Source organism: Meriones unguiculatus, chromosome 2 (assembly GCF_030254825.1).
Source record: "Meriones unguiculatus strain TT.TT164.6M chromosome 2, Bangor_MerUng_6.1, whole genome shotgun sequence".
Classification (NCBI taxonomy): domain Eukaryota; kingdom Metazoa; phylum Chordata; class Mammalia; order Rodentia; family Muridae; genus Meriones; species Meriones unguiculatus.
In genome coordinates this window covers 172199648-172225789 of record NC_083350.1, presented here as the reverse complement: position 1 = coordinate 172225789, position 26142 = coordinate 172199648, and the positions used below count along the sequence as shown (strand labels likewise).

Here is a 26142-nt window from a genome sequence, read left to right as displayed (position 1 = left end):
CTGAGGAAAACACCTGAGATCATCCTATGGCCTCTGCGTGTTTGCACATGAGCCCACACACAATTGCGCACTGGCACATACATGCACACACACATAAAATGAAGTAAAAATATGTATTTGCAATATGAAAACGTTCCAGTGCTATGTTATTGGTGTATTAAACCATTCATAAGAGAACCATTTTAACTAATACAGGTTCAATTAATTAAGTTATTAAAGGAACACATTTTTATCATAATGATCAATTAAGGACATAATACAAAGATCAGTAAAATTAACAGGCATATCTTATAGTCAGCAAATGGAGTATGAGCATAGGTTTACTCCTTAGAAAATACTGAAGTTTATAGAATGGTGGATTTTTTGATCATTTTTTTCCTTGATAAAAATTAAGAATTAAGATCTCTATAGTCTTATGAACTTTACCCCCAACTTGAATAAAGATAGATTGGTGCTTGAGTTCCAGAATAAAAAGGCTAACTGAATTCTTAAAAGGTATAACTAAAAGAGGAGCAACTGAATTATTAACACCTTACTGAGCAATATACAGCTAACAAATTTTGAGAAAATTATTCTAGTTTTCAGACCAGAAAATTGTACTTTTCTAAATGTACAAGAAATTTCTCATTAAGCTACAACAAGACAGAAATATGCAACATTAAAAATTTAAAGAGAAACTATATTTATTTTTTTTTATTTTTATTTTTTTATAATTAATTCACTTTATTTATTTTTTTTTCAATGCAGTTTATTCAGGAACATTGAACAATCCTCGGACCCCGGGGAAAGCCAGCCCACAGCTTAAATAGCCTCTGGGTAGCCAACCCAGGCGTGCCACGGGGGCAATGCAGATAGGTCCACATACATGGAAGCAAGCCAGATCCTCGGCCTTAGCCAAATGTGGAGTTGTTCCTGACAGAGAGCACTCACCATCGGGAAGGTGGAGGGCGGAAACCAGCTCCATCTTTAAGGCATAGCATTCTGCAGCTCTCTACAGTTCCCCCTTTTTGTTTTAGACGCATCAGGCAAGAGTAGAGGTCTGATCTCTGATATTAGAAATAAATTGGGACTTTGTACAGATGTTCATTTAGGTGTCATCCACCCAAAGAGCATCGGACCCGTCCGATACCTTTTTCTCAGAGGCGGGACCTGGGGCATCAACCCGCATGCAATCAGACATGCTCTTCTCTGGGTCCAAAGCGGCTGACCCTGAGTGCAGTGCTTAGCCTCGCATCCTGAGCGTATCATTTTAGCTTTTTATGGTATCCAACCATGCTTGGGGAGAATGTCTTGCTTCAATGGCTGTAAAGGCCTGAATGATCATGGCTGCATCACACTGTTGTGAGACTCTAATCTTGCATATATACCACAGGCAAACCAAGGAGACCAACACCAGAAGGCCTGCTAACACTCCCATGCCCGCCCATTCCTTCAGATGATTCATGGCTGCAGCAATCCATGTTGATAATCCTGTGGCTAGTCCTGCGTCCACTCCGGTAGAATTTACTGTGACAATGGCCACTCTCAGCTGCTCCATCGTAGTATCGAATTCTCCAGTCCAATTACCTAAAATATAGCTCGACAATTGTTTAGACAGATTTGCAGCGCAGGAAAAATTCTCATGTTGTATGCTAGTGACACAAAGTCCAGCATACTTTCATTGACAGCCAGGTTGAGCGATTTGCCATAGGGTATCAATTTGCTCCTGCAAGAGGTCAATCCTCTGATTGAACACCATCAAGCTTCCTTTTAGTTGAGCATTAATTCCTTTATGTACAACTAAGGCATGAGCTACATTGGCTAAATGATTATTCAGGGTCTGAGCAGTCTGCCCAGTATGACTCATGGCTAATGCCCTGGTGGTAGCTCCAACAGCCGTCAATGAGATGGTAGTAACAATGGTGGCTGTAGTTCCAAGATCCCTTTTCTGTCTGAAGAGAGTCATAGCGTGAGGGGCATCAATGGGCATAGGCACCCAGTGAGGCATGCGAGTAACCAGGGCATACCTAACTTTACTAGCATTGGGGTTTAAAAAAAAGCGAGTATCATTACCACAATTACTTGGCTCTATCTGGCTAATAATGAATAAAAATGGGGGATATAGACAAACAGGTGTGGGCTTATAGGAAATATTATGAGAAGCCTTAACCCCTCGTTGGAACATCCTGCGTCAGTTCTAGAACTAGCAGTGGTGGTGTCCGAGGTCTGAGTAGGTTCAGGAGACCATTGCCCCCAGGGGCGAGACGTGCTCCATGCCAATTGACTAACTCCATGTTTTCCTCCAATTTTGAAAGTCATTTAAGGTTCTTAAATTATTTTTTTCCCTTTTTTTCTTAAATTTTTCATCAATTACACTTTATTCATTCTGCATCCCCCTATAAGCCCCTCCCTCCTCCCATCCCAATCCCACCCTCCCTCCTCCCTCTGCTTGCATGCCACTCCCCAAGTCCACTAATAGGGGAGGTTCTCCTCTCCTTTCTGTTCTGCCTCTGACATAATCTGATTGGCCTGCTCTTTGATCACCTCCCTCTGGGGGGGGGGTGCAGCCTTACCAGGCCACAGTACAGGACAATACAGCCACTTTTGATGTGAACTGACAGACTAAGAACAGAAAGGAGAGGAGAAAGTATATTTAAATAATGATAAATTGTATGAATTTGATATGGAACAAACCTAGACTGAAGAAATTATAACAAACTTCATGAACATTAGCACTTTAAAATATTTTCTTAAAAATTATTCTTGTTCTTTTTCAAAGTTAATAACTTCTTATAAAATATGAATAGTGTATGTGTGTGTGTGTATAATATATTTTTGAGATATGGTCTCTCATAGCTCAGGACCTCAAACTCAGAGTTCTCCTGCCTCACTCTGGGATTTTTGGATCAGAGGTGTGAACTACCATACCTGGATCACTGATATATTCTATTATTTTCAGGTTTTAAGCTAGCTAATTATATAGCACATTATAGAATTTGGGGAAAACTAGTTTGGTTTACATCACTCTACCTGTGATGATAGCAGATACAATGCATGTTGTTTTAATATCTTACTTTTATGTACACTGTACATAATACCTATTATTAAAATATATATTATTTTTAGTTAGTTTTATTTTATATAATATAGTCAATATAAAAATAATTGAGAAAGCAAAATCATCATGTTTATTTTAAAGTTTGTATTATATAAGAGTTTTATATAGAATGTTTACCAATTTAATGACATTGTTGAACATCAAATTTTTATTCCTAAAGTATGAACGATGTAAAGTTAAACCCACAAGAACATTCAGATCCAGAAGAAAAGGATAGTATTGATTTAACAACAGGAGCTTGGTCTTTTGTATATTATCTAGCACCATGACTTTCTTTGTTAAAACAACCAACTAAACAAATGAAATGCACAGCTATTTATTTTTTGTTGATTTTCGCAGGTGATCCTTTGACATTGAGTTTGTCCGCAAAAATGTTTGGTCTTCTTCCACTTTCAATGGCTGAATTTCGATGAATTTTCTCTCTAAGAAATATACATATAACTATTAATACCATTTAAAAATACTCAGTGGGCTATAAGTCAATGCAAGTAAGTTAAAAGCCATTTAAAATTTTAAATTAATAATTAAAGTTAATTTAAAGTTCCTTAATAACTCTAGACAACTATTTTATTGAACAGATAAGATAGTAAGAGCTACCTGGACGGGGTGGCACAAGTCTTTAATCCCAGCCTTAGGGGAGGCAGAGGCAGGCAGATCTCTGTGAGTTCAAGGCCAGCCTGGTCTACAAAGCCAGTTGAGGACAGCCAAGGCTACATAGAGAATCCCTGTCTCAAAAAACTGAAAAGAAAGTAGAGTTATTTTACCTAAGCTGTACTGAATCACTTGCAGCTTAAATGGTGTTAAAAAAATAAAAAAAAAGATAGCCACTAGTGAAATTTACACTTAATTCAGCTCCTGAGTTGTGCCACCCAAGTGTCAAAGAGATTCAATAGTCACACATATCTAATAATTAATATGTTGGCCAGCATAATTTATCATGTGGAAATTCACTTCTGCAAATTCTACTGGACAGAACAACTAAGAAAAAATGCAGCTGCTAGGGTCGTAGGTTTACAGAACATTTGAAATGAACATGTTTTCTCTAACTGGGGCCTAGATTTTGTTTAAACTTAGCAATGTTAGACACCACAATGTTAATGTTTTCAAGGTGAGACAAATATTTCCAAAAAGATAGAGGCAAAATTTTAAGCCATTTCACAGAAAATAGTCAGGCTCTAAATTCCTAAACAAGAACTTCAAAGACAGTACGACAGCATGCAGAATCCTGCACAAAGCTTCTGATTTACTTGAGGTCCATTTGTCCAGAGCTGGTTCCCTAAGGCCACCTCCAATCCTGTACTCTCTCAGAGCCTAAAATGGATTTCTGTTTCAAGAAACTTGAAGTTTCTCCCCAAAACTTGAATTAACTTCAGGCTATGTACTAAATGTATAAAAGCACTCTAAATTTTAATTCGTGGTTTCACCAAAAATTTTCCAGTTATGCCAAAAGCAATTTCAAGAAAAATGAAAGTTTGTGTAAAATTTATCTACATACCACATTGCATTAAATACTTATATGATACTATTATATATTGCGAACGTATTTAAAATTAATTTATAACTAAATGCTGAACTTTGTCTTGGTAAGGAAGTTAAGTTTTCTAAATATAAAACCTTTACCTTTATACTGTCTATATAAACACCTTAAACCTATGCAATGTGGATGACGTTGAACATCCACATTAGGAATTGTTTTACAGTAGACATCACAGTATGTAAAACTTCCTTAGGATTCTTGTCATTTTTTTTATGATTAATCACAGTTCCAAAATATATTTGTTGGTTTTCAGAAACAATTTTTTATTTATAAGGGCTACTTAGATTCAGTATAAAGTTACTTTTTCATAAATGATACTGTAGATACAACTTGAATATTCTTAAGAATTTGATAAGAAGTTACATAACTCGTGTTTGTGTATGTGGGTGAGCGTACTTATGTGTGGTAGGTTCATGTTCATGTGTGTGCATTTACATAGGTCATAAAAATGTTGGCTGTCATTGTTTAGGCTCTAACTCACAAGATAAGCTGGGCCGGTTGGGCAGCGAGACTCAGGGACCGTCCCCTCCTCCTCGGTATTGGTATTACAGTTGCATGCTACTATGTCAGGCTACCTTCTTTTGTCAACATAGATTTTGAGGATTAAACATGATTATGTGGAAACAGCTTTATCTCCGCAACCCAAGTTACATGACTTTAAAATCTTTAACAGCACTGCTTTTAGAAGTAACTTTTACCTCCTTTTGCGTTCCCGTGATACTGGATTGTCTTGGCCCATGCTTTTCATTCTATTATTTTCTAGATTGTATGAGCATCCATTAGGCCTGTATTTCAACACTTCATTTTGCCACTCATCATCAAAAGCATGAGCATCATCTATATTAAAGATCAAAATAAGGGAACAAGCACTTAGGTTTCTACTGATATTGCCTTAGGTCATCACACACTTCTTGTAGCCAAACCTTACAACAGAGGCAGAAACTTCTGTGTTTCCTTCTGAATTTTCTCCTAATCATTACCTGTTTACTGACAGTATGATTTTCCACTTACCTTCTAGATTGTCCTATTATCTACATGAACTGGATGATTATGGTATACTCATTTATGACATTTCCTCATGAATCACCTCACAACGACCATAACATTCTCTTATGCTCTTGGACATTCCTTCAGTAGCTTGCATTTTTTTTTTAAAAATTTATTTATTTCAATTTATTCACTTTGTCTCCCTGCTGCAGCCCCCTTCATCATCTTCTCCCAGTCCCACTTCTTCCCCTATGCCCTTTCCCTAGTCCACTGATAGGAGAGGTCCTCTTCCCCTTCTATCTAACCCTAGCCTATCAAGGTCTCATCAGGACTGGCTGCATCATATTCCTCTGTGGCCTGGCAAGGCTGCACCCCTCAGAGGGAGGGGATCAAAGAACCAGCCACTGAGTTCATGTTAGAGACAGCCCCTGCCTCCCTTACTAGGGAACCCACTTGGAAATTGAGCAGCCATGGGATTCCTTTGAACAGAGGGTCTAGGTCCTCTCATGCAAAGTCCTTGGTTGGAGTATTGGTCTCTGCAGGGCCCCCTGGGCCCAGGATTTCTGGCTCTGTTGCTTTCTTTATGGAGCTCCTGTCCCATCCAGGTCTTTCTATCTCCCTCTTCTTCCATAAGGATTCTGGCACTCTGCCCAAAGTTTGGCTTTGAGTCTCAGTATCTCCTTCTATACCCTGGTGGGTAGGTAGAGTCTTTCAGAGGTTCTCTGTGAAAGGCTCTGTCCTGTTTCTTGTCTTCTCCTACTTCTGATGTCTATCCTGTCTATACTTTACAGAAAAGCTTCTGTAAGTGGCTTGAATTTTTATTCAGCATTTCATGTTCCTAACGACTTAAGTTTGTTGTCAGTTTCCCAACATTACCAACTTTCAATGTCATGAAGTAGGCACACTGACTCCCATAGAAACAGATGCCTTTTAGATGCCTATAGAAAAATAGCGTAATTTTCCAGCATGTTGATCATTACAAAATACTCAGTGTACATCTACACAAACATGTATGTATATATCATTTACTTCTTAAGTTATAGGTATTTGTGCTGGTGCCCTTGGAGGACAGAGGCATATCTCTGGAGCTGTAGTTACAGGTACTTGTGAGCACCTGATGATGCATACCACACAGGCTGGCCCTGGAACCCTGACTGGAGCCTGCAAGGAAATAAAGACATGACACACATACAGAAAAGCTAGGGTCAGGGAGGGTTAAAGCACTCTGTTGGAGTGGCACCAGCTACCCCTAAAAAACAACCCCAATCTCGCTGCTTTCACTGAGCAGTGCAGTGGGAGGGGTTGGCTGGTTTCCACAGGTCTCTGCAGACAAGTATTCCAAAGCTGTAAAAACATCCAGGAAGAGGAAGTTGAAGTTGCTAGTTTTTGTGTACACTGATTAATCCTCTGCAAATATTCATACTTGGACTAGAAGAAGGAGGCTCTGCCAATTCCTAGGCTGACTCAGATGGGGAAAGCCTTTACCAATTTCTCATGGGTCTGAGGCTTGGTTCCTCATCATGGCTGTGCCCACATCAATGATATACGTTCATTTACAACTTCACTCATTTAGGGCATCCTCTGCTCCCTGCATCCTGACGGTGGCAATTGAACTAGGTCCTCTATAAGAACAGTACATGCTCTTAATGACTAACCATCTCTCAAGGCAACTCAGCACACCTTTTAAAAAGATCACAATGATTATAATTAAAGAAAGCTCAAGTTATTTGGCTTTCCTCCTACGGCATAAAAACACTTTAAAAGCTGTGTATTATAATCATTATTTCTATTATTTTGTGTGTGGGCATGGTTTTGGCATGTGCACTTTTCACTGTGGAGGCTGAGGACAACTGCTCAGATAGGTTCTCTCTTCCTACCGTGTAGCACCCTGGGGGCTAAAGTTGAATTGTTAGGTTTAGTGATAGTAAGTACCTATAAGAGCAATTTTTATCTAATTCAAGTAATTTTTCTGAAATGGTACATTAATTTAGGCTCTTTATTATGATAAAACATTGAAGCTTTTTCTGAAAATGGGATAAATATAGTGATATTTCAATAATTTAATTCTAATTAAAACATAAAAGCTCGATTATTGATATTTTTAGCCAAAATGAATACCTTGTCAATTAATAATGTTAGAAATTTTAATATAATTTAAAATAAGAAAAGTTAGACACTAGAAGAGCTTAAATGCATTGAAGAATAAATATAAAACCCAGAGAACAAATATTTGCTTAGTCTTATATATATTAGAAATTAAAATTATCGATATAAAATGCAGAAGTTATGATCTATTTAAAACGAAACTTTTAAGTAATCACTTGATACTTTTGAAAATAATAGGCTTTTGCGGTTATTATGGTGGGCTAGACTGAGCATAGTATGAACAAAACAGCAAAATAATGAAGTTGAAAAAAATGTTTATACATGCAGAAAGCTATTAAAAAGAAATTCATCAAAACTTGAGTGGTATTTTGGGATTGAAGTTATGATTGATTTTTACTTGTTCCTTTAAACTTTTCAAGTATGATTCTTGACAATAAAAATATTTAAACTCATTTTGCTCATTGATAATATTACTAAAAAAAACCTTAAAATCTTATTTTATCAAAAAACTGAGTGATACTTCACATTAACAAAAGTTATTGTAAAAATTTTGTTATTGTAAAAATGTATCTATTAGATAACAGAATCACAATTGTATTACTTTGACAATAATTTCCTATACATTCTTTATAAGCTATCTTAATAAAAATAAAAATGCATCAAGTTATAGAAATGCAGTTCCTATTTCAATTTTTGAGAATTTTTTTCAGTGTGATAACTTACTTTCATTCATATTGATGAACTCTTGATTGACCTCTTCATCTCCAGTCTTGTTGTTCTTTGACTTTTTAATGACATGAGCTCGGTCATGGATATGATGACCAACAGACATTTTTTCTAGTCCACTGTCAGAATCTCTCATTGCTCTTCTGGTTTCTTTTATCTTTAAAAATACAGAAAAAGCCCATAATTATACTTAGTGTAATTTAAGACTTCACTATGTTTACCAAGTTAAATGACAGTGAATTTGCTAAAGATACTACTCATGGATATGTTCACACATCAGAATTGAAAATGAATTACTGTACATTCATTCTGTTAATCTAAAATCTTTTGTAACATATAAGACAATGGAGAAATAGAAATTTTCATATCACAGTTTGTAGAAGCCAAGAATTTTCATCACTATGGGTTAGTAACTTGGTAATTTTAAAGGTGAGGGGTATGTATACCCTAAAACCCAGAAATACTATATTTAGATTCTTATACAAGAAATCATGGATAAAATTTTGTTATGTTTATATTCTGGGTAGTACACAGTAATTGAAAAGGAAAGAAATAAAAAACTGGGTGTGGTGGTGCACTTGGGAGGCAGAGGCAGGTGGAGCCCTCTGAGTTCCAGGCCAGCCAGGGCTAGTAAGACCCTCTTTCAAAACAAACAAAAGAACACAAATTAAAATAAAAAAATAAAGATACATGGGTTACACATACAACTTGAATACATTTCTGGAACACGCTGCTGAGTGTGGCAAGTTGCAGAGAACATGTACAATAATGACTATTTGTATAAAGCTTAGAAACCTATAAAGTCATCTGTTGTATTTTATGTTGTATTTTTATATAATAGATTAAGATGCACGAGCATGATAAGCTCCAGAAATAAGAAAATGGTTGTCTCCTGAGAAAGTGACAGAAGAAAGTGATCTAGAGGAACACATTAGAAAATTTGTATCTGTTACCCTTATGCTCAAAAAATAAAAAGAATTATCTTAAAAAAAAACAGAGAAAAATGCTGATTTGAGTAATCTTTGTGGCAGGAATATAAGTTTCTTATACATCCTTTTTGAACACTTCAAAATATTTTATTAGTTTACTAATTAGCTTCACATATAAACTATAAGAAGACATTCATTTTATGAAATAATAGCTTCTAGCTTATCAATGTCTACACTTAATAAGGATCAATAGATATTTGCGTGAAGGTCACCTTCATGGGTGGTGAAAAAAAAATTCACTAAGTAACCGCAACTGGATGTCATGGTTTCCACAGTGATGCATGCCTTATCATCGTGCCTCCCTCCCATCCCTGCCACTGTTAGACAATATACTGTTTCTATGACTCAATAAAGCATTAAGAATGCTTAAAAAATACTCAGTGCCAGGCACGGTAGTTCATACCAGCAATGCCAGACTTGCGAGACCGAGGCAGGCCTGCAAAGCAAGACTAGCTGGGGTTACACAGCTAGACCTGGTCTAAAAACAGTATGAAAACTTACTCCTCCAGGTGCTCTGCGGGTCTGAGTTGCAGCCTGGAAAACCTTTGGTGGTTCATCTCCTACTTTGGAATAGGTCATAACAGAGGAAGAACAAAATGAATGACCATTTGGATCCATTGAAAGGTGACCCTAGAGACAAAAACAAGTAAGATTCTAGTTAAATTGAAGAATGAATGCCAAGAAGTAACAATATTAGATACATACTTGATCCAAATGGAACCTGGTATCCTAATTTACTTTCATTTTTGGTGCTAATTTCTATTTCTTATATAAAGAATAACAAGTGATTGGGACAATCTCTGAGCCTGCATGACTTAGATTGAAATAAAGATGCTGGAGTCTCGTAGGCAGAGGCTATCTCTTGTATAGCCTTGCCAACCAAGGTCAAGTGAATTAGGTATGTAACAGGAACTTTCATACTTTCTTTGGTACCAGATTGATACATTCCAAAAGTCATTGCTAATGTCCAAGATTTTTGGCATTCTTAAATGACCCACAGAATTAAAATTAGATATTGGAATGACAGACATAGGTCACCTTCAGATCAAACCAAGTTACATGGTTTTTTAAAATTAGTTAGTTACAATTCATTCACTTTGTATCCTGGCTGTAGGCCCCTCCCTTGTCTCCTCCCAGTCCCATCCACCCTCCCTCTTCTACCCCTGTGCCTCTTCCTTATTCCACTGATAGGGGAGGATCTCCTCCCCTTCTATCTGACCCTAGCCTATCAAGTCTCAACAGGGCTGCCTGCATCATCTTTCTCTGTGGCCTGGCAAGGCTGCACCTCCAAGTTACTTGTTTTGATGCTACTATTTTAAGCAGTGGAATAGGTGTACTAGTGTTTATTTAAAATACTTAGCGTGTATGGATTTAATCTAGCATCCAAACCATTTCTGTTTTCAGAGAATTTTTAATATTAAAACTTAGTTGCTAACATGCATGCAACTTCTGAAGTAAATAGGCAATAATAAAATATGCAAATTTATAGAAAATGTTCATTTATAATACTCAAAAATATTTTGAGGTTGGACTTTTTAAATTGTATAAGTCAACTAATAACTTTTCAGACTTGTAGGCTGTAGAATAAGTGAGATATAATTTTAAGTTTTTATTGAATAAGATAGAGAATATCAACAAGCTAACATTATAATACACTGATGAAATATAATCATTTAAATGTTTGTTTCAGGCATGTAAAACACTTTTTTCGCTATTTTAGCAATGGTTAACGATGTGTAGAGATCAATACAGTATAGGATACCAATAATTGAAAATAATGTTCTTATCAATTTATTTTTAGTACTTACAAAGTTTCTTTGTAAGTCTTGTATGCCGTTTCGCATATTACACATCATCCGATCCACTGACTGGAAAGGGTTGACGTCTGCATGCTACAGGATAGTAGGAGGTATATCAATAATTGCAACACCAAAAAAGCAAATAAATCTTCCCAAAGCAGTTGAAAAAGATCCCAATTTACTGTGAGATAATCATGCAGTAATCAACTAGGCAAAAATAATTTTAGAACTATTTGTTAAAGAAAAAAAGGAGGCCTATGCAAAATCTCAAATAGCCAACATTATTAGAGAATTATAGCACTACATGTATACATACAAAAATTATAACCTATGTACATATAGTATACACACACATTTGTGAATACACTTATAAATATACACACATATCATTTTTCAGCTCCTTTCTCCTCCAAGCTTCTCTTATTTTCTTACTCATCCTTACAGCTCATTTTCTCTGGGGAGAGGTGGGTGGCTCAGATGTCATAGGACCTGAGTTTAACTTCCAGCAGTCAAGCAGCTTGCGATTGCCTGTAACTCTAACTACACCTCTCAAGTATCTGACACCCACTATTTTGCCCCAATGAGTACTGCATTCATGTGTACAAAACCCCCACACATAGACACATACCTTATAAAAAGTCACCTCTGACTGATCTTCACCCATTACACTCAAAAGTTTTGAATTGTGGGTTTCTGTACTCTGTGCGCTACCACAGTGCAAACTTGCTCATAATTTTACTATCTTTGAGATAGACTGCTTTTTTTCTGTCACTAGTTTCTCAGGAAGGACAAATATTACATCTCAAACTTCAGAGTCACCAGTATCTCAAATTCAGTGTAAAAAAAAAATGAAAAGAAGCTTTTCATGAGAATATAAATACAAATATTCTAAACTATGTGTGTTCTAATCCTTGGACTGCTATTCAGTGTTAGAAACTAGTAAGGCAGATGGAAGTCACCATGTTTGTTTAGAAAAACCAAGGTGTCCTTGGCTGCAAAGCTGGAGAGAAAGCAGTCAATCTGAGTTTCCTTAGTGTATGTTGTCACCTGGTGGAGAGTCTTCCCAGGCATGTGGAAGTCCAGCTTCCACACACAATGGAAGCCTCTCTTTGAAAATTAAGTAATGTTCCCTCAAACTCTATTTTTCCATTTCTAGAGAAAATTTTGATTGGTAGAAATGAAAATATTCTTAAAAAAAAAGTATTAATGCACCTCTCTTTGGCTGTTAAATTGCTGAAATAAGCCTCAAGAAACTAGATTTTCCTCAGGAATTTTACAGTGTGAAAATGCAAAGGTTCAAACCTGGTACTGGCCAGTGGGGAATTTGTCTCCCAGAAGAGAAGTCATACGACTGTGACAATGTCAGATTACTTTGCAGGACAGAGTGGGGCGGCAATGATGATGGGACCACTTTGACTAGGGCTGCCCACATCTACACACATCTTCCCTCATTTACATCAAAATCCCACGAAAGGACCCTGAAGACAGACTTGGGAAGGTCTTTCTCTGGACTGCTTAGCTCTTCCCAATGTGGCAACATCGAACACACCTCTTTTTCAGCTTCTCACTATTACTTGTCTGTTTAAGGGTGTACTGATGCTCACTGGGCAAGCCTGGCTTATTAGCGCTAGCAGGCCCAGGCTCTGACCCTAACAACTCTGTAGCTACTTGAGAAAACCCACGTCTAAGCACTCGAATAAACTTAAAACATGTAACAGATTTCCAACACAAACTTAAAAGCTAGTATGAAAGTTAGAGAGATGCATGCAAACTCACTCTGCTTTAGTTAATAAAAGCATCTGTTAAAAAACACAGCAAAAATAATTTGTCTCATGACACGAACCATTCCACCAAACCTTCCAAAAGGTACAAGAGAAGAACTTGTTGTCTAAAAAAAATAATATATTTTGTTTGCATATATTATATAGGCATAGCTAAAATATAAAAGTGCACTGCCTGACAATGTCGCTCAGAAGTACCATAATTACAGAGCTGTTTAATAAAAAAGTGTTCAATGTGTAATTTTTAAATTATCTGTTTATTATGCATTGTAGCATCTGCCTGGCCAGATAATATAGAAGCCACAGTACTACTGAACATATCATTATTTTAGTAAATCAACTGAAAGAAAAGGCCTTTGCTATAGACTAAGGCAAACATTTCAAAACTTATTAATGAAAGGAATAAAGTGTTTTCTGTTGCTATTCCATTTTCTAAAGATCCACTACTCCTGCCATAACCAATTAAAACAAAAAATTTAATCGTATTATCATTACCAAATAAGTAGCTATATATATAAAATTTATGCTTCTTAAAGGTAAGTTCAGAGAATGAAAAAATTATGTTTCAGAAAGGGTAATAGAGGTATTTTTAAAATATATATTTTAATGTATACACACGTCTATGATAAACAAAAGTTAAGTAGCTCATAAATTACACTTTTAACATATAAAAAATTAAAGATTTTAGGTGTATAAAAAAGCCTGATGACTTGAGTTTGGTCTCCAGGACCCATACAATGGAAGGAAAGAAATGACTTCCATGAGATGTCCTCTGAGCCTCCCTCAAATGAATAAATGCAATTATATGTTTTAAGTTAAGAAAATATCAACTACTTAGAGGCTTCGAGTACTGTAAGAAAATTTGATTTTTGTGAGTTAAAGTGGATTATTGTAAGTTGGGCATCGTGTACATGCTCCAAATCTCAGCATTCAGGTGGGAGGCTGTGGCAGAAAGAACTGCAGTTCCAAAGCCAGACTGTACCACAGAGGGAATTCCATGCCATCCTGAACACATAGCAAGATCCTGGGGCTTTAAACGAGAATATGCATATATACACATACAAAGTTCTGCCACTTATACTATAGTATTACTATAGACAAGGTAATTATAAAATTGTGTGTGTTTAGACCAGAAACATGTTGGATGTACCAATACAACTCTTATTTTTATTTCTTTGTATTTAAAGAATAGATTAGATTCCCTCTGGCATGTCACCTAGTCCACAGGTTGTATCCTGAGTTATAAGGGAACTAGCAAGGTTAAATATTATATTATCCAGCTTTTATGATGTTTGTTTGTTTGTGTTACGGTTACTACTCGGGAAGAAAATGGTTTATTTGGTGTAAGCTTCCAAATCAATGTTCATCATCAATGGAAATCAGGACAAGAACTCAAACAGGGCAGGAACCTGAAGGCAGGAGATAATACAGAGGCAGTGGAGGGGTGCTGCTGACTGGCTTGCTCTTCATGGCTTGCTCAGTCTGCTTTCTTCTATAGCCTAGGACCACCAGCTAAGGAATAACACCACCGCCTACAATGGGCTGGGCGCCCTCCTATCAATCATTAAGAAAATGCATTACAGCTGGATCTTCTGGAGGCATTTTCCCAATTGAAAATTCTAGCCTGTGTTGACATAAAACTAAGCAAGCTCAGATGGAGACTTAGGTAGCTGAGGATGGACTTATTATGTTAGCTAAAGAAAAACTTGAACTGCTATTTCCTGTGTCCATCTCTAAAGTGATGGGACTACTAGTTTGTGCCACCATGTCCAGATAACTTATCTAGCTTTAGATAATAATTATTACAAAATAAGCAATTAGGCTCAAAAATGTCCCCATAAGGAAAACACAAACCAGAGTAAGAGGCGTAGTTCAGTTGGTAGAGTGATTACCTACACAACATACACAAGGGCCCTGAGTTTGGTTCCTAGCATAATCAAATGTGGCAAATTTCTCAGCCCATGGAACTTTGAGAAATAAATGATCTCTAAAAGCTATTCAGCCTAAAGAAATTTGTTATAGCTGCCCAACTACACATGAAAGCAAGGGGCCAATGATTTTAGATTTTCATTTAAATGCTCGTTTTGTACTTTCTCTTTATTCAGAATTATCTTCCCACTTCACTTATTTATTTTGTAGCTATTTAAACATTTTAAATATATGGTACCAGGAGTTCTTGTGGGTTTTTTTAACACATGGGGGAAGTTATTAGGAAAGATATATACAAGAAACAATTGCTAGTAATTGTATAATCATATGATCCTAAAAGTTTTAGGAACACAGTGCAATTCTATACCATTAACAATTCATTTTTACCTTTGCAAAATGCCTCCCTTTTTATATAATAAATACCTCCTTGATAGAAGTATTAGCCATACCCTATCAGTATTTAATTTTTATAGCATTTTTGTCATGTTCCTACAAAGCTTTCTTGCTACTTGTCTTTAACTTACCATTAAGGAATCTTCATCACCACCATGTTCTCTATGATTATGGATTCTTCCTCTACTATCAGAGATACTGAGCAAGTCTCTTCCAAAAGGTTCAGAGAAACTTCTCATCATGTGGCGCATACTTTCTCGGTGTGCAAGAAAAGAATCACTGTTGAAACCACAGAAAAATGGAAAATTAAATGTTAATTTAAGAAAGCTAGCACATAACTACTACAAAGAAACTCAGGCGCTAATATAATTAAGGAGACAAAATATTACAATTTAGGGGAAGAGGATTATTTGATAAAAGACCTAGTATTTATAAATATAATTATAAATATGAATGAAATCCTATCCTATTTGCTATCTACTATATTTATTACACTAATAAAATATACTTTATGTTGTATACATTTGGTGAATACACATTACCATATCACAAATAGTTTAAGGTGAGGAAAACTGAAAATAACAGGTAAGACCACTTTCGGACATTTACAATATAACTCTATAGAAGAATATTCCATGCTAAATATGGGCACCAAAAACCTATAAATATTGTCTTTTTAAATTGAATGTGCACAAATAAGTCTGGAAAAGAGCACTCCTAAAATACAATCGTACCGGTTTAGGCTGGAAAGTTAGATAGCTCAGTGATTAAGAGTGCTTGCTGTTCTTCCAGAGGGCCAGGGTTTGGTTCCCAGTACCCCCAGAAGACTCACAACTGCTTCTCACTGTAGCTCTAGGGTATCCAACACCTTCTTCCGGCTTCTGCAGGCTCCTGAATCCCCAACCCCAGAAATCTTAACATAAAAAGAACACTGCTTATTTTTAACTTTCCTGATTGAGAGTATATCATAGAATACAAGCATTGAGAACCATAGTTATGTTTATGAACACCATAAAAGTACAGACTATATCTGTATAGTCAAAGCCAATGATAATCTTTCTAAGCCTTTTTTGTTTTATTTTTCATTTTTTATTTTTATTTTATTTTATTTTTTATTTTATTTTTGAGAAAGGGTTTCTTCTCTTTGTAGCCCTAGCAGTCTTGGAACTCACTCTGTAGAACAGGCTGGACTCAAACTGAATCCATCTGCCTCTGCCTCCGGAGTCCTGGAATTAAACCACCACACCCCAGTGTAGTACTGGAATATTAAAGCAGACAATACTAACCCTGTAGATTATTCCTGATGATATAGCCATTTCCCCAATATTAACTTACCTCTATATTCACATGGGAGGTCTTCTAATGACTTCCTTAGTTTCTTTACTGTTTTGAGGTTTTCATTGTAAAGGTCATTCCCTTTCTTAGGTTTATTCCTAAGTATTTTTTTTTAATTTTAATTAATTTTTATTTTATGTTATGTGCATTAGTATGAAGGTGTCAGATCCCTTGGAATTGGCATTAAAGACAGTTGTGAGCTGCCATGTGGGTACTGGGAATTGAACCCGGGTCCTTCAGAAGAGTGCACAGTGCTCTTAACCACTGAGCCATCTCTCCAGCCCCTCCAAAGTATTTTATTTTTTTGTGTGTGTGCATTATTGCTTATTACCATTTATTCACTATGTATCCTGGCTGTGGCCCCTCCCTCATGTCCTCATGGTACCACCCATCCTACCTTTCCTCCCCTCAGTCCCTCCCCTAGTCCACTGATAGGGGAGAGGTCCTCCTCTCCTACTATCTGACCCTAGCCTATCAGGTCTCATCAGGACTATCTGGATCCTCTTTCTCTGTGGCTTAGTAAGTCCACCTTGCCAGGAGTTGATCAAAGAGCAGGCAACCAAGTTCATGCCAGTGACTGCCCTTGCTCCCCTTACTAGGAAACCCCCATGAAGACTGAGCTGCCTATGGGTTACATCTGAGCAGGGAGTCTTAAAGAGGCCCTCTGTGCTAGGCTCCTGTCTTGTTTCCTGTCTTCTACTTCTGATGTCTATGCTGTCTGCCCTTCTGAGAGAGGACTAAGCCTCTTTCCTTGGGTCCTCATTGTTTATCTTCTTTAGGACTATAGATTTTAGAATTTTTATCCTTTATTATATGGCTAATATCCACTTATAAGTGAGTATATATCATGTGTGTCTTTCTGCTTCTGGGTTACCTCACTCAGAATGATCGTTTCTAGTTCCATCCATTTGCCTGCAAAATTCACGATTTCCTTGTTTTTAATTGCTGAATAGTATTCCATTGTGTAAATGTACCACAATTTCTTTATCCATTCCTTGGTTGGCTGACATCTAGGTTGTTTCCAGATTCTGGCTTTTAGTGTGAAGATTTTTTTTTTATTACTGCTTCAATCTCAGTACTTGTTATAGATCTATTTAAATTATTTATTTCACCTTGGTTTTATAGGTCATCTGCATCAATAAATTAATCCATTTTATGTGACTTTCTAATTCAGCAGAAATGATTCTTTGAGGTACAGCCTAACTTTCTTCAGAATTTCATTGTTATCTGTTGTGATGTTTTTTCATCACTAATTTCATTAATTTGTGTCTCCCATTTTCATTGGTTAGTTTGGCTGAGGGTTTGTTAATCTTTATTTTTTTATATATATATTTACAAAAGCCTACACCAATATACCTAGGCATGCTCCCTGACTTGCTCCTAACTTATATCTCGTATATCCTATTCTAAGTTCTGCCATGTGGCTGGTTACCACTTGCTTGGCTCTCTATCCTCAGTGTCTCAGGCAAAACCTTTTTTTTTTTTTTTTTTTAAGAACTCAATGTTTCTTTAATTTTTTTTTCATTTTTACTTTATTAATTTCTGCCATGGTATTTTTCTATCCACTAATTTTAGGTTTAGATTGTTTTTGTTTTTCCAAGGTCATATAGTGTATCATTAAGCTATCTGAGACCTATTTCTTTAATGTAAGCATTTGTAACTATAAACTACCCTCTTGTAGCTTTCTTTGCAACTAATATGTACTGGTATGTAGTGTTTTCATATTCTTTTGGTTATAGGATTCTTAAAATTCCCCTCTTGAGTTCTTCAATGATCCATTAATCATTCAACAGTCTGTGTTCAATCTTCCTGAGTTTGTATATGTACTACAGTTTCTCTTCCGTGGGTTTCTATTTTTATTCCATTGTGGCCAGAGACAAAATAACTGTTCCATTTTCCTGTATTTGCTAGGACTTGATTCATGTCCTATTATAAAATCTCTTTTAAAGAAGGGTCCATGGGTTGCTAAGAAATATATATTCTGCAGCTATATGTTAGGATCTCTCGGTCTTTGATGGTTCAGAGCATTTCTTGAAGGCAATGAGTAGAAAGATTACAAAGTGTTGATCTGTCTTTAATACTGACCATTAATACTGAAAGGCATGTATTTGTTAATTTTGTCAGGCTTAATATTTTCTTATACCTAATTTATTTAACTATTGTTTCAGCACAGTTATCCTTTCCTATAGACTTGTGAATGTTCATCTTTCTCCTCAGTCTGAATGATTTAAGTATCTAAAGAGTTGGCTTGGTCTTCATCAATTCCTTATATTATGGAAAGCTTTCTTTCTCTTTCCATTATGACATAGTTTTGTTGGCTATAGTTACATGGACTGATTTATCTTTCAGAGCTTTAATTACATCATTCCAAGCTTGCCTGGCTCTTAAGAGTTTTTCTTGGGAAATCTGTTTTTATTCTGATAAGACTGTCTTTATATATGACTAGTGTTTCTTTTTTATAACTTTGAGTATACTTTCTTTACTCTCCATATTTAATTTTGTAATTTCTTGGTATGAGGAGGTTTTTGCTTTTTGTTTTTTTGTTTTTTTTCTGGTCTCACTGGGTTGAAAAACCTAAATACCTCCTGTTCCTAGATAAACATTTCTTTCCCTAGAACTGGGGAATTTTCAATTCTGATTTTACTAAAAATGTTTTTTACAACCTGGTCTATGAAATGAGTCCAGGACAGCCAGGGCTCTGTTACACAGAGAAACCCTGTCTTAAGAAACAACAACAAAAGAAACAAAGAAATCTTTTCATGCTTTTAACATGAACTGTTCTATATCCATGATTCATAGGTTTGACCTGTTCATGGTGTCCCCTAGATTTTTTGTTTGTTTGTTTGTTTTTGTTTTTAAGACAGGGTTTCTCTGTGTAGCCTTGGCTGTCCTGGACTAATTGTGTAGACCAGGCTGGTCTCGAACTCAAAGATCCTCTTGCCTCTCCCTCCCCAAGTCCTGGGATTATAGGCGTTGAGTCACAGCACCGAGCCTCCACTAAACCTTATATTCTTATATATTCTGTCTATTTTCTTATTAATTTTTTCTTGTAACTGAATGTTCCAATTTACCTAGTCTTAAAGCTCTAATCCCTCCTCCCCTTGACCCATTCTATTGACAAAGCTTTTCACTGAGCTTTATATTTGACTCAGTGAATATTTCACCTCCAACATTTCAAATTGAATTTACTGAATTCTATCTTCATATCTCATATTAACCTCATTTCATGAAGCTGTTTGTATTCTCTTGGAACTCATTCAAGAAACTGGAATAGAACAAAAAAAAAAAAGAAAAAGAAAAAAGAACAGAAAGAAGAAAAGAAAAATGAGAAAATGTAAACAGTTAAACTTGCGCTGGGCATTAAATAGAGTAGGAATGGAAGTGAACTGGAGAGACCTGGATTAAAGTAGTCTGATTATGGTTTCTCGACTGCTTGCTGTTTCCAGCCTTGACTGAATCATTCCTTCCTGGTCTCCCAGATGGAGATTGTACCCCTAACAGATAATCCTTCTAGGTACACCCTGAGTTTTCTCTTGTTCTGCTGTTAATTTTCTTATTATACTTTACTATTAAAACTATAATTTTTTTTGTCAGTCACCCATCCCTTCTCATACCTGTATGTTAACTTCCTATAGCTTATTCCCCAAAAGATTATAGCAAACCATGTCTGCATTTTTTTTTCTACCACCCTCTTCTCCCTCAAAGAATTTCTAAAAAGCTCAACTGCTTCCAATGTGATTGCTTTAGGATTAGCAAATGCTTAACTGGATTTGCATTTGGTGTACATACATGTTTTTTGCTTTGTTTAATGCAGCTTTGTTTGGGAATAACTTACACTCAGTTTAAGAACAATTATGTATAGTCTAAGAACAATTATGATATACAACAATTTTATTACCCCAAAAGTTGTTTTGAGCCTTTTCAGAAAATCATCTCCCCAAGTTCTACTTACCCCATTAATAAACTGTGATGAAATACCTCACAGAAAAAACTTAAAGGATTCATTCTGATCATAACTTCTAAGGTTCCAGTCTACCACAGCAGAGAAGGGCAAAATGCAGGAGAGCTGCTCACATCAAAGTGGTTAGCAAGGAAGGAGGATATCCTTTCCGTGAGCTCTCTTTCTTCTCTCTTGTACTCTATCTGGGCCTCCAGCCTGTTGTGATAGTGCTAATCATATCCACAGTGGGTCTTTCACCTCAGGTAACTCTCTTCAGAAACTTCTCACAGACATCAAACGTGTGCTTTACTAATGAGGCACTTCTAAATGAAGTCAAGGTGGCAATCAAGTCAACCATCACAGGCTTTATCAGTATAGTTTTGTCTTTTTCAGAATCTCATATAATGCAACAATATAGTGTCTGTCATCTTTTACATTAACTTCTCTTAGAATAATGCTTTTGTAATTTATCCCTGCTGCTCTATTCAACAAATGTTAACTAATGCTAGATTTAGTTATATATGTGTCTGTGTGTGTGTGCGTGTGTATCATTATATCATAATATAATCACAAAACTATTTCTAGGTTTTTGTCTTTATAAATAAGGCTGCTACAATTATTCAGGTACTAGGCTTTGTGCACATAAAGTTTCATTTCTTCTGAGTAAATCTAAGTACAGCTGCTCAACTGTATAGTAAGAGCATGTTAACTTTATTAAAGTTGTGTGCTAGGAGCTCTTTTAGTACTGTATTCTTCCTGAAATTTGTTGTTAGTTTTTTCAATTTAAATTATTTCAATAGCAGTATTATGTCATTGTGACTTTAATTTCTATTTGTCATTTATAAGTGATCAAAATGAGTACACAAATATTTATCACATTTAAAAATGTTTGTCTTTTGTTGTTGATTGTTAAAGAGTTCTTTATATATATAATATATAATATATATATATTTAAAACCCTTTGTTTTTTCATCTTAAAATATCAACTACATAGCTATAAGTCTTTGTTATTTCAAGGTTGAGGTCTATATTTTTATCTTCAATTTGTTTTGAGATGGGTCTCATGCAGCTGAGGCTGGCTGGCCTTGAAATCACAATATAGTTGAGAATGGCCTTGAACTTCTTGATCTCCCTACCTCTACATCCAGAGAGTTAGGATTATGGGCATCTGACACGATGTGGTGTTGGGTATCAAATCCAGGGTTTCATGTAAGCATGTTCCCAACTGTGCTACACTCCCATTCCAGGTGTTCAGGTTTCATGCCCATTATGACCTTGTTGAGTTTAGTCTACAACAATTTCCTTGTCTTTTCTTTCATCTCTGTTTAAAACTTAATTATATTAGAAATATAATTTGATGGTAGTATACAATGGGATTCGCTTGTTTAAATGTGTGATTGACAACCATTCCAATGGTATTCAGTGGTGCTGTATCCCTGGTATGCCATCAAGTAACCTCTTCTGCCCTCACATGAGATGAAATTCTGGACATTTAAAAAAAAATAAATTGGTGTAATGAAATAATAGGATGTCATATTCAAATTCACATCTTTCAAAGACTATGAATTTTGTCTTAGGTGCTTTCTAATGCACAATAGCTGGGAAGGCTTGGAAAAGTCTACATGAGGGAACTTAGAAGCACATTTTTTTTTTTTTTTTTAGAAGCACATTTTCTAAGCTGGGTAACAGCCATGGAAATGATTTTGAAAATGGATGCTCATTTAGACAATACCTCAGGTTCAATAAACTTGACCGTAGCCTCCCGAGGTTTGATTTAAAACTACTCAACTAAGCTTCTTCATCAACAGAAGATGTGATATATTTTAAATTCCATAAGCTACTGCAGCAATAGATAATTAACACACATTTCAAGGATCATATCTTAAACTAGAGGGCAGCTGAAACAGGCATAAGATGCCTATGGAACTTCTGACCAGCAAGAATAACATATTCATGAATTCTGGGAATTAGAATATGGTTATCTTTATAGGAACCATTATTCTGCCCACAACAGACATGTTCTAAAATAGCATTATTTAATTTCACAAAAACCCATCAATTTCTGCCAAGTCTGCATAAAATGGCTCCAGAAGATTGAATGCTGTAAACAGAGATTGATATTAAACTGCCACTGGTGTATGCTGACATGTTTATAAATGATTAAGTGAATTCTTTATTAAAGAACGGAATTATAACAAAAACAAAAACTAAAGCATCAACACCCACAGAAATATACAGCCCAATGCCAACATTATCTCTGCTCTAAGGCTGAATTATAATTATTTCTTGTTTTAATTCAAGGGGAGACTTTTCTCTTTATACCTCTCTTTTTCTCTTCATGTCTCTCTCTTATATATAGGGTCTCACTATGTAGTCCTGGCTGGCCTGGAGCATGTAGGCCTCTACCTCCAGAGTGACTTGATTAAAAGCATTCACTACCACACTTGATTCTCTGTCTTTATGCAATTTTAATGACTGTGCTGTTATCTCCATTCTGCTACTAAAACTACCCAGTCAATTTTTTTCTTTCAAATATAATTTTCAGTTCTAGAATTTCTATCAGATATATAATAAATACACACAACATACATTTATTTATATATGATAGATATATTACATATAAAATTTCACTTCATTTGTTGATATAGATTTTCCTTCATTTCAATCGTATTTTCCTTCACATGTGGGGCAAAATTATACCTGCTTTAAAATTTTTTCCCATTAACTTCCGGTTAAGTCTTTTATATAGAGAATGAGTCCTATTTTTTTGTTAATTAATTGTGAACTCAATGTATAGAATATGACTACTATGTTATAGAGGTTCTGAATTTTGTTATATTCTTCAGGAATGGTGAATTTTTCCTAAGGAGGTAATTAATGTGATTGCCTTAGAATTCAAATTCTGGGTCTTAAATGGAAGATTAAATCTTCCTCAATTCTTGCATCCTCTTCAGTAAGCTGCTGAGTCTGATTAATGCACAGGTGGTTAATCCTAATACAGATTTGTACAGAATTTATCCACAGGAAAGCTGTCTGGTTCTCCCTATGTAGTTCTCCCCAGTTCCCCTTTTCAGTGACTATAGTTGTGCTGAGCTCTGTCCTTCATTCTTAGCTAGAAAGACTATTGATTCTTCTAACAGCTTTGGCTGCTTTGCAAGGAGCATAAGAAGCTTCAGCTCTGGATAGAATTTTCTTTTCCTTTTCTCATCTTTTAGGTCGTTTTCAGTTTATGTATGCTTTGGGACATTTCCCCAAAACCTTTACCAGAAGGCTGTTTTTGTAATCATCCCATACTTCAGTGTTATCTGTAAGATCCATGGGTCTAGTTAATTTTGGCATATGTTTTATTTACTTGTCTTTTTTATAATAAAGTTTATTTTAAAAAGGAAAAAAATTTAAAGGAGTAATAGCCTAGGCAATTCCAACATCAACAATGGCAATTAATGAAAATAGTAATTACTATCAGCAAGTATAAAATTCTATGCATAAACTGCTTGATGAATCATTAAGGATACTAGATCACTCTTAAGCAATGTTTACTGAATATTTTTTAAGTTAAACTAACCATTAAAGAAACCAATTACCAGGAGGTACAAACCCAGCATCGGGTACAATATATAAAAACGTTGAGCATGCTCAGTGTGTTCTACTTCCCTTTTACATTCCCAATGTCAGTAGATAGTCAAGTATGTTTGTCACCTTAATGAATGTTTTAACTTATATTAAATAATGAATACTCATTTTGTTAGGACTGGAATAAGAAGGGTGGGCCAAAGGACAGATTACCTAAAATATAAAATTTAACTTCTTTATCCCCAGATGTGTTTGTTTACTCTATGTATAATGGTTATAGAGAATAAACTATAAGCATGAATCAGTATTATAGTCATTTACTACAATTTGCCTTATATTTTTTATAATGATTGCTTCGATCTGACAGTGGTTAAAAAAGTGTTCAAGAGTGTGACTGATGGTCTTTTCCATGCTAAGCATAGAGGAAGGGTGCTTTTTAATATGTATGCCTGTTTGTGATCTGTTACTATTTTTGACCTCAAATCTTGGGTTCCCTGCCTTTGCTCAGAGGGTCATCCAACAGTTTAAATTACAACTGCTAGACTTTTTTTAAAATAAAGATATTAATTACATATCAAGTTACATTTAATTAAGTCATTACTCATTTTTGCTATAACTATAAGCTCAAATACCGAAAACTAGATAATAGTGAAACCTATTCCTGAATGTCACTGCGGACCAAGTCGCCTAAGGTGTTCATCGCACACCATTTCTTTGTCCCTGCCCCATTTTTTTTCGTTGATAAAACGAGAAGTCCCTTCTCAAACAAGGCCAGCTCTGTTGATGAAGCAGGCAAAGAAAACAAACTGTGTCGCATGGCAACTGTCCAATCACTTGGAAGCAGGCCTCACAACTCTCCTACGTGGCAGCGCTGTCAAGGTGACAGCCTTCACTCTATGGAAACTTGCTTTATAGGCTTTTGTTTTTTTTTTTAGGTTTTGCTAGCAGACCCCTTTAATCGCAGAAATCAGGAGGAGAAGGCAGGTGGATTTCTCTGAGTCCGAGGACAGCCTGGTCTACACCGAGTTCCAGGCCAGTAAGGTCTAGGGAGATCTGTCTCAAGCAAAACAGAATAAGGAATAAAAAAAAAACCTTCCCACCTGTTTCTCCAGGAACTGTCACCCTGTAAAGCACTCCCCGGCCCTATCTGAAATTAAAGTGACTAATTCTCACTAGAAGTTCCACCAAGATGGCAGTTATGGTCACTGGCTAAGCCCTGCTGCTGCACAGGAGGGCTTCAGATTCGAGACCCCCCACCCCCAAACGCGCGCGCGGACAGTGTGCACACCCGTTCAGTCTCTCCAAATCGCCAGCAGCCTGGAGCTCAGGATCCTAGTCCTCACCCCCACCAGCAAACTCTGCTCAGGTCCCTAAAGCCTGCTCACACCCCTTCTCCCACCCCTCCTCGGCTCACCCTCTCACGTGCCCTCCACTTCTCCTTGCCGTATACCCTGCAAAGTCTCTCACGCCCCATATCTTGATCGCTTCACCTAATGACCCCCAAATCCCTTCAGCTCCTGTCCCCACTTCTCACGTCCTCTATTCTCCCCACAGCCACTTCTCCTCACGCCCACCTCTCCTCACCCCATTCCTCCTCGGCCACCTTTCCTCACGCCCACCTCTCCTCAGCCCCTTTTCCCCTCGGCCACCTCGCACCCCCACTTCTGCACGCCTCCCGCCGGGCGTCCCCCCACAACCTGCCGGGCCTGGCGAGCGCGGCGGGGACACTCACGCGAAGAAGGGGTCATCCTCAAAGCTGCTGCTCAGCATGCGGAACATCGTGACTCTGCAGCTGGCGGCTGGCGCGGGTGGAAATGGGCGCAGCTGGCCGCGCCGCCACCGGCCTGCTCCACCGCTCGCTTCGCGCGTCTGGCCGCGGCAAAAGCCGCGCCTGCGACTAAGGCGGGGCCTGACGCCTGGCTGCTTTCCCATTGGCTGTGGCTCTGTGAC

At 36.7% G+C, this 26142-nt stretch overlaps 1 protein-coding gene across 2 annotated transcripts; it reads right to left on the bottom strand.

Moving 5' to 3' along the window:
- Positions 1-3230: 3230 nt before the first annotated feature.
- On the bottom strand, positions 3231-26142 carry Mlf1 (myeloid leukemia factor 1). 2 transcript variants are annotated; one of them, XM_060378406.1, is made up of 7 exons: positions 25925-26142; positions 15476-15623; positions 11251-11334; positions 9944-10072; positions 8451-8610; positions 5333-5471; positions 3231-3515 (listed from the first exon to the last, which is right to left on the bottom strand). In XM_060378406.1, exons 1-7 carry the CDS (start codon positions 26122-26124, stop codon positions 3410-3412), a joined length of 966 nt encoding a protein of 321 aa, XP_060234389.1. In that variant the 5' UTR covers positions 26125-26142; the 3' UTR covers positions 3231-3409. The 2 variants fall into 2 exon arrangements, with proteins under 2 accessions (XP_060234389.1, XP_021482229.1); XM_021626554.2 differs by having other exon boundaries at positions 3231-3519; positions 25925-26111.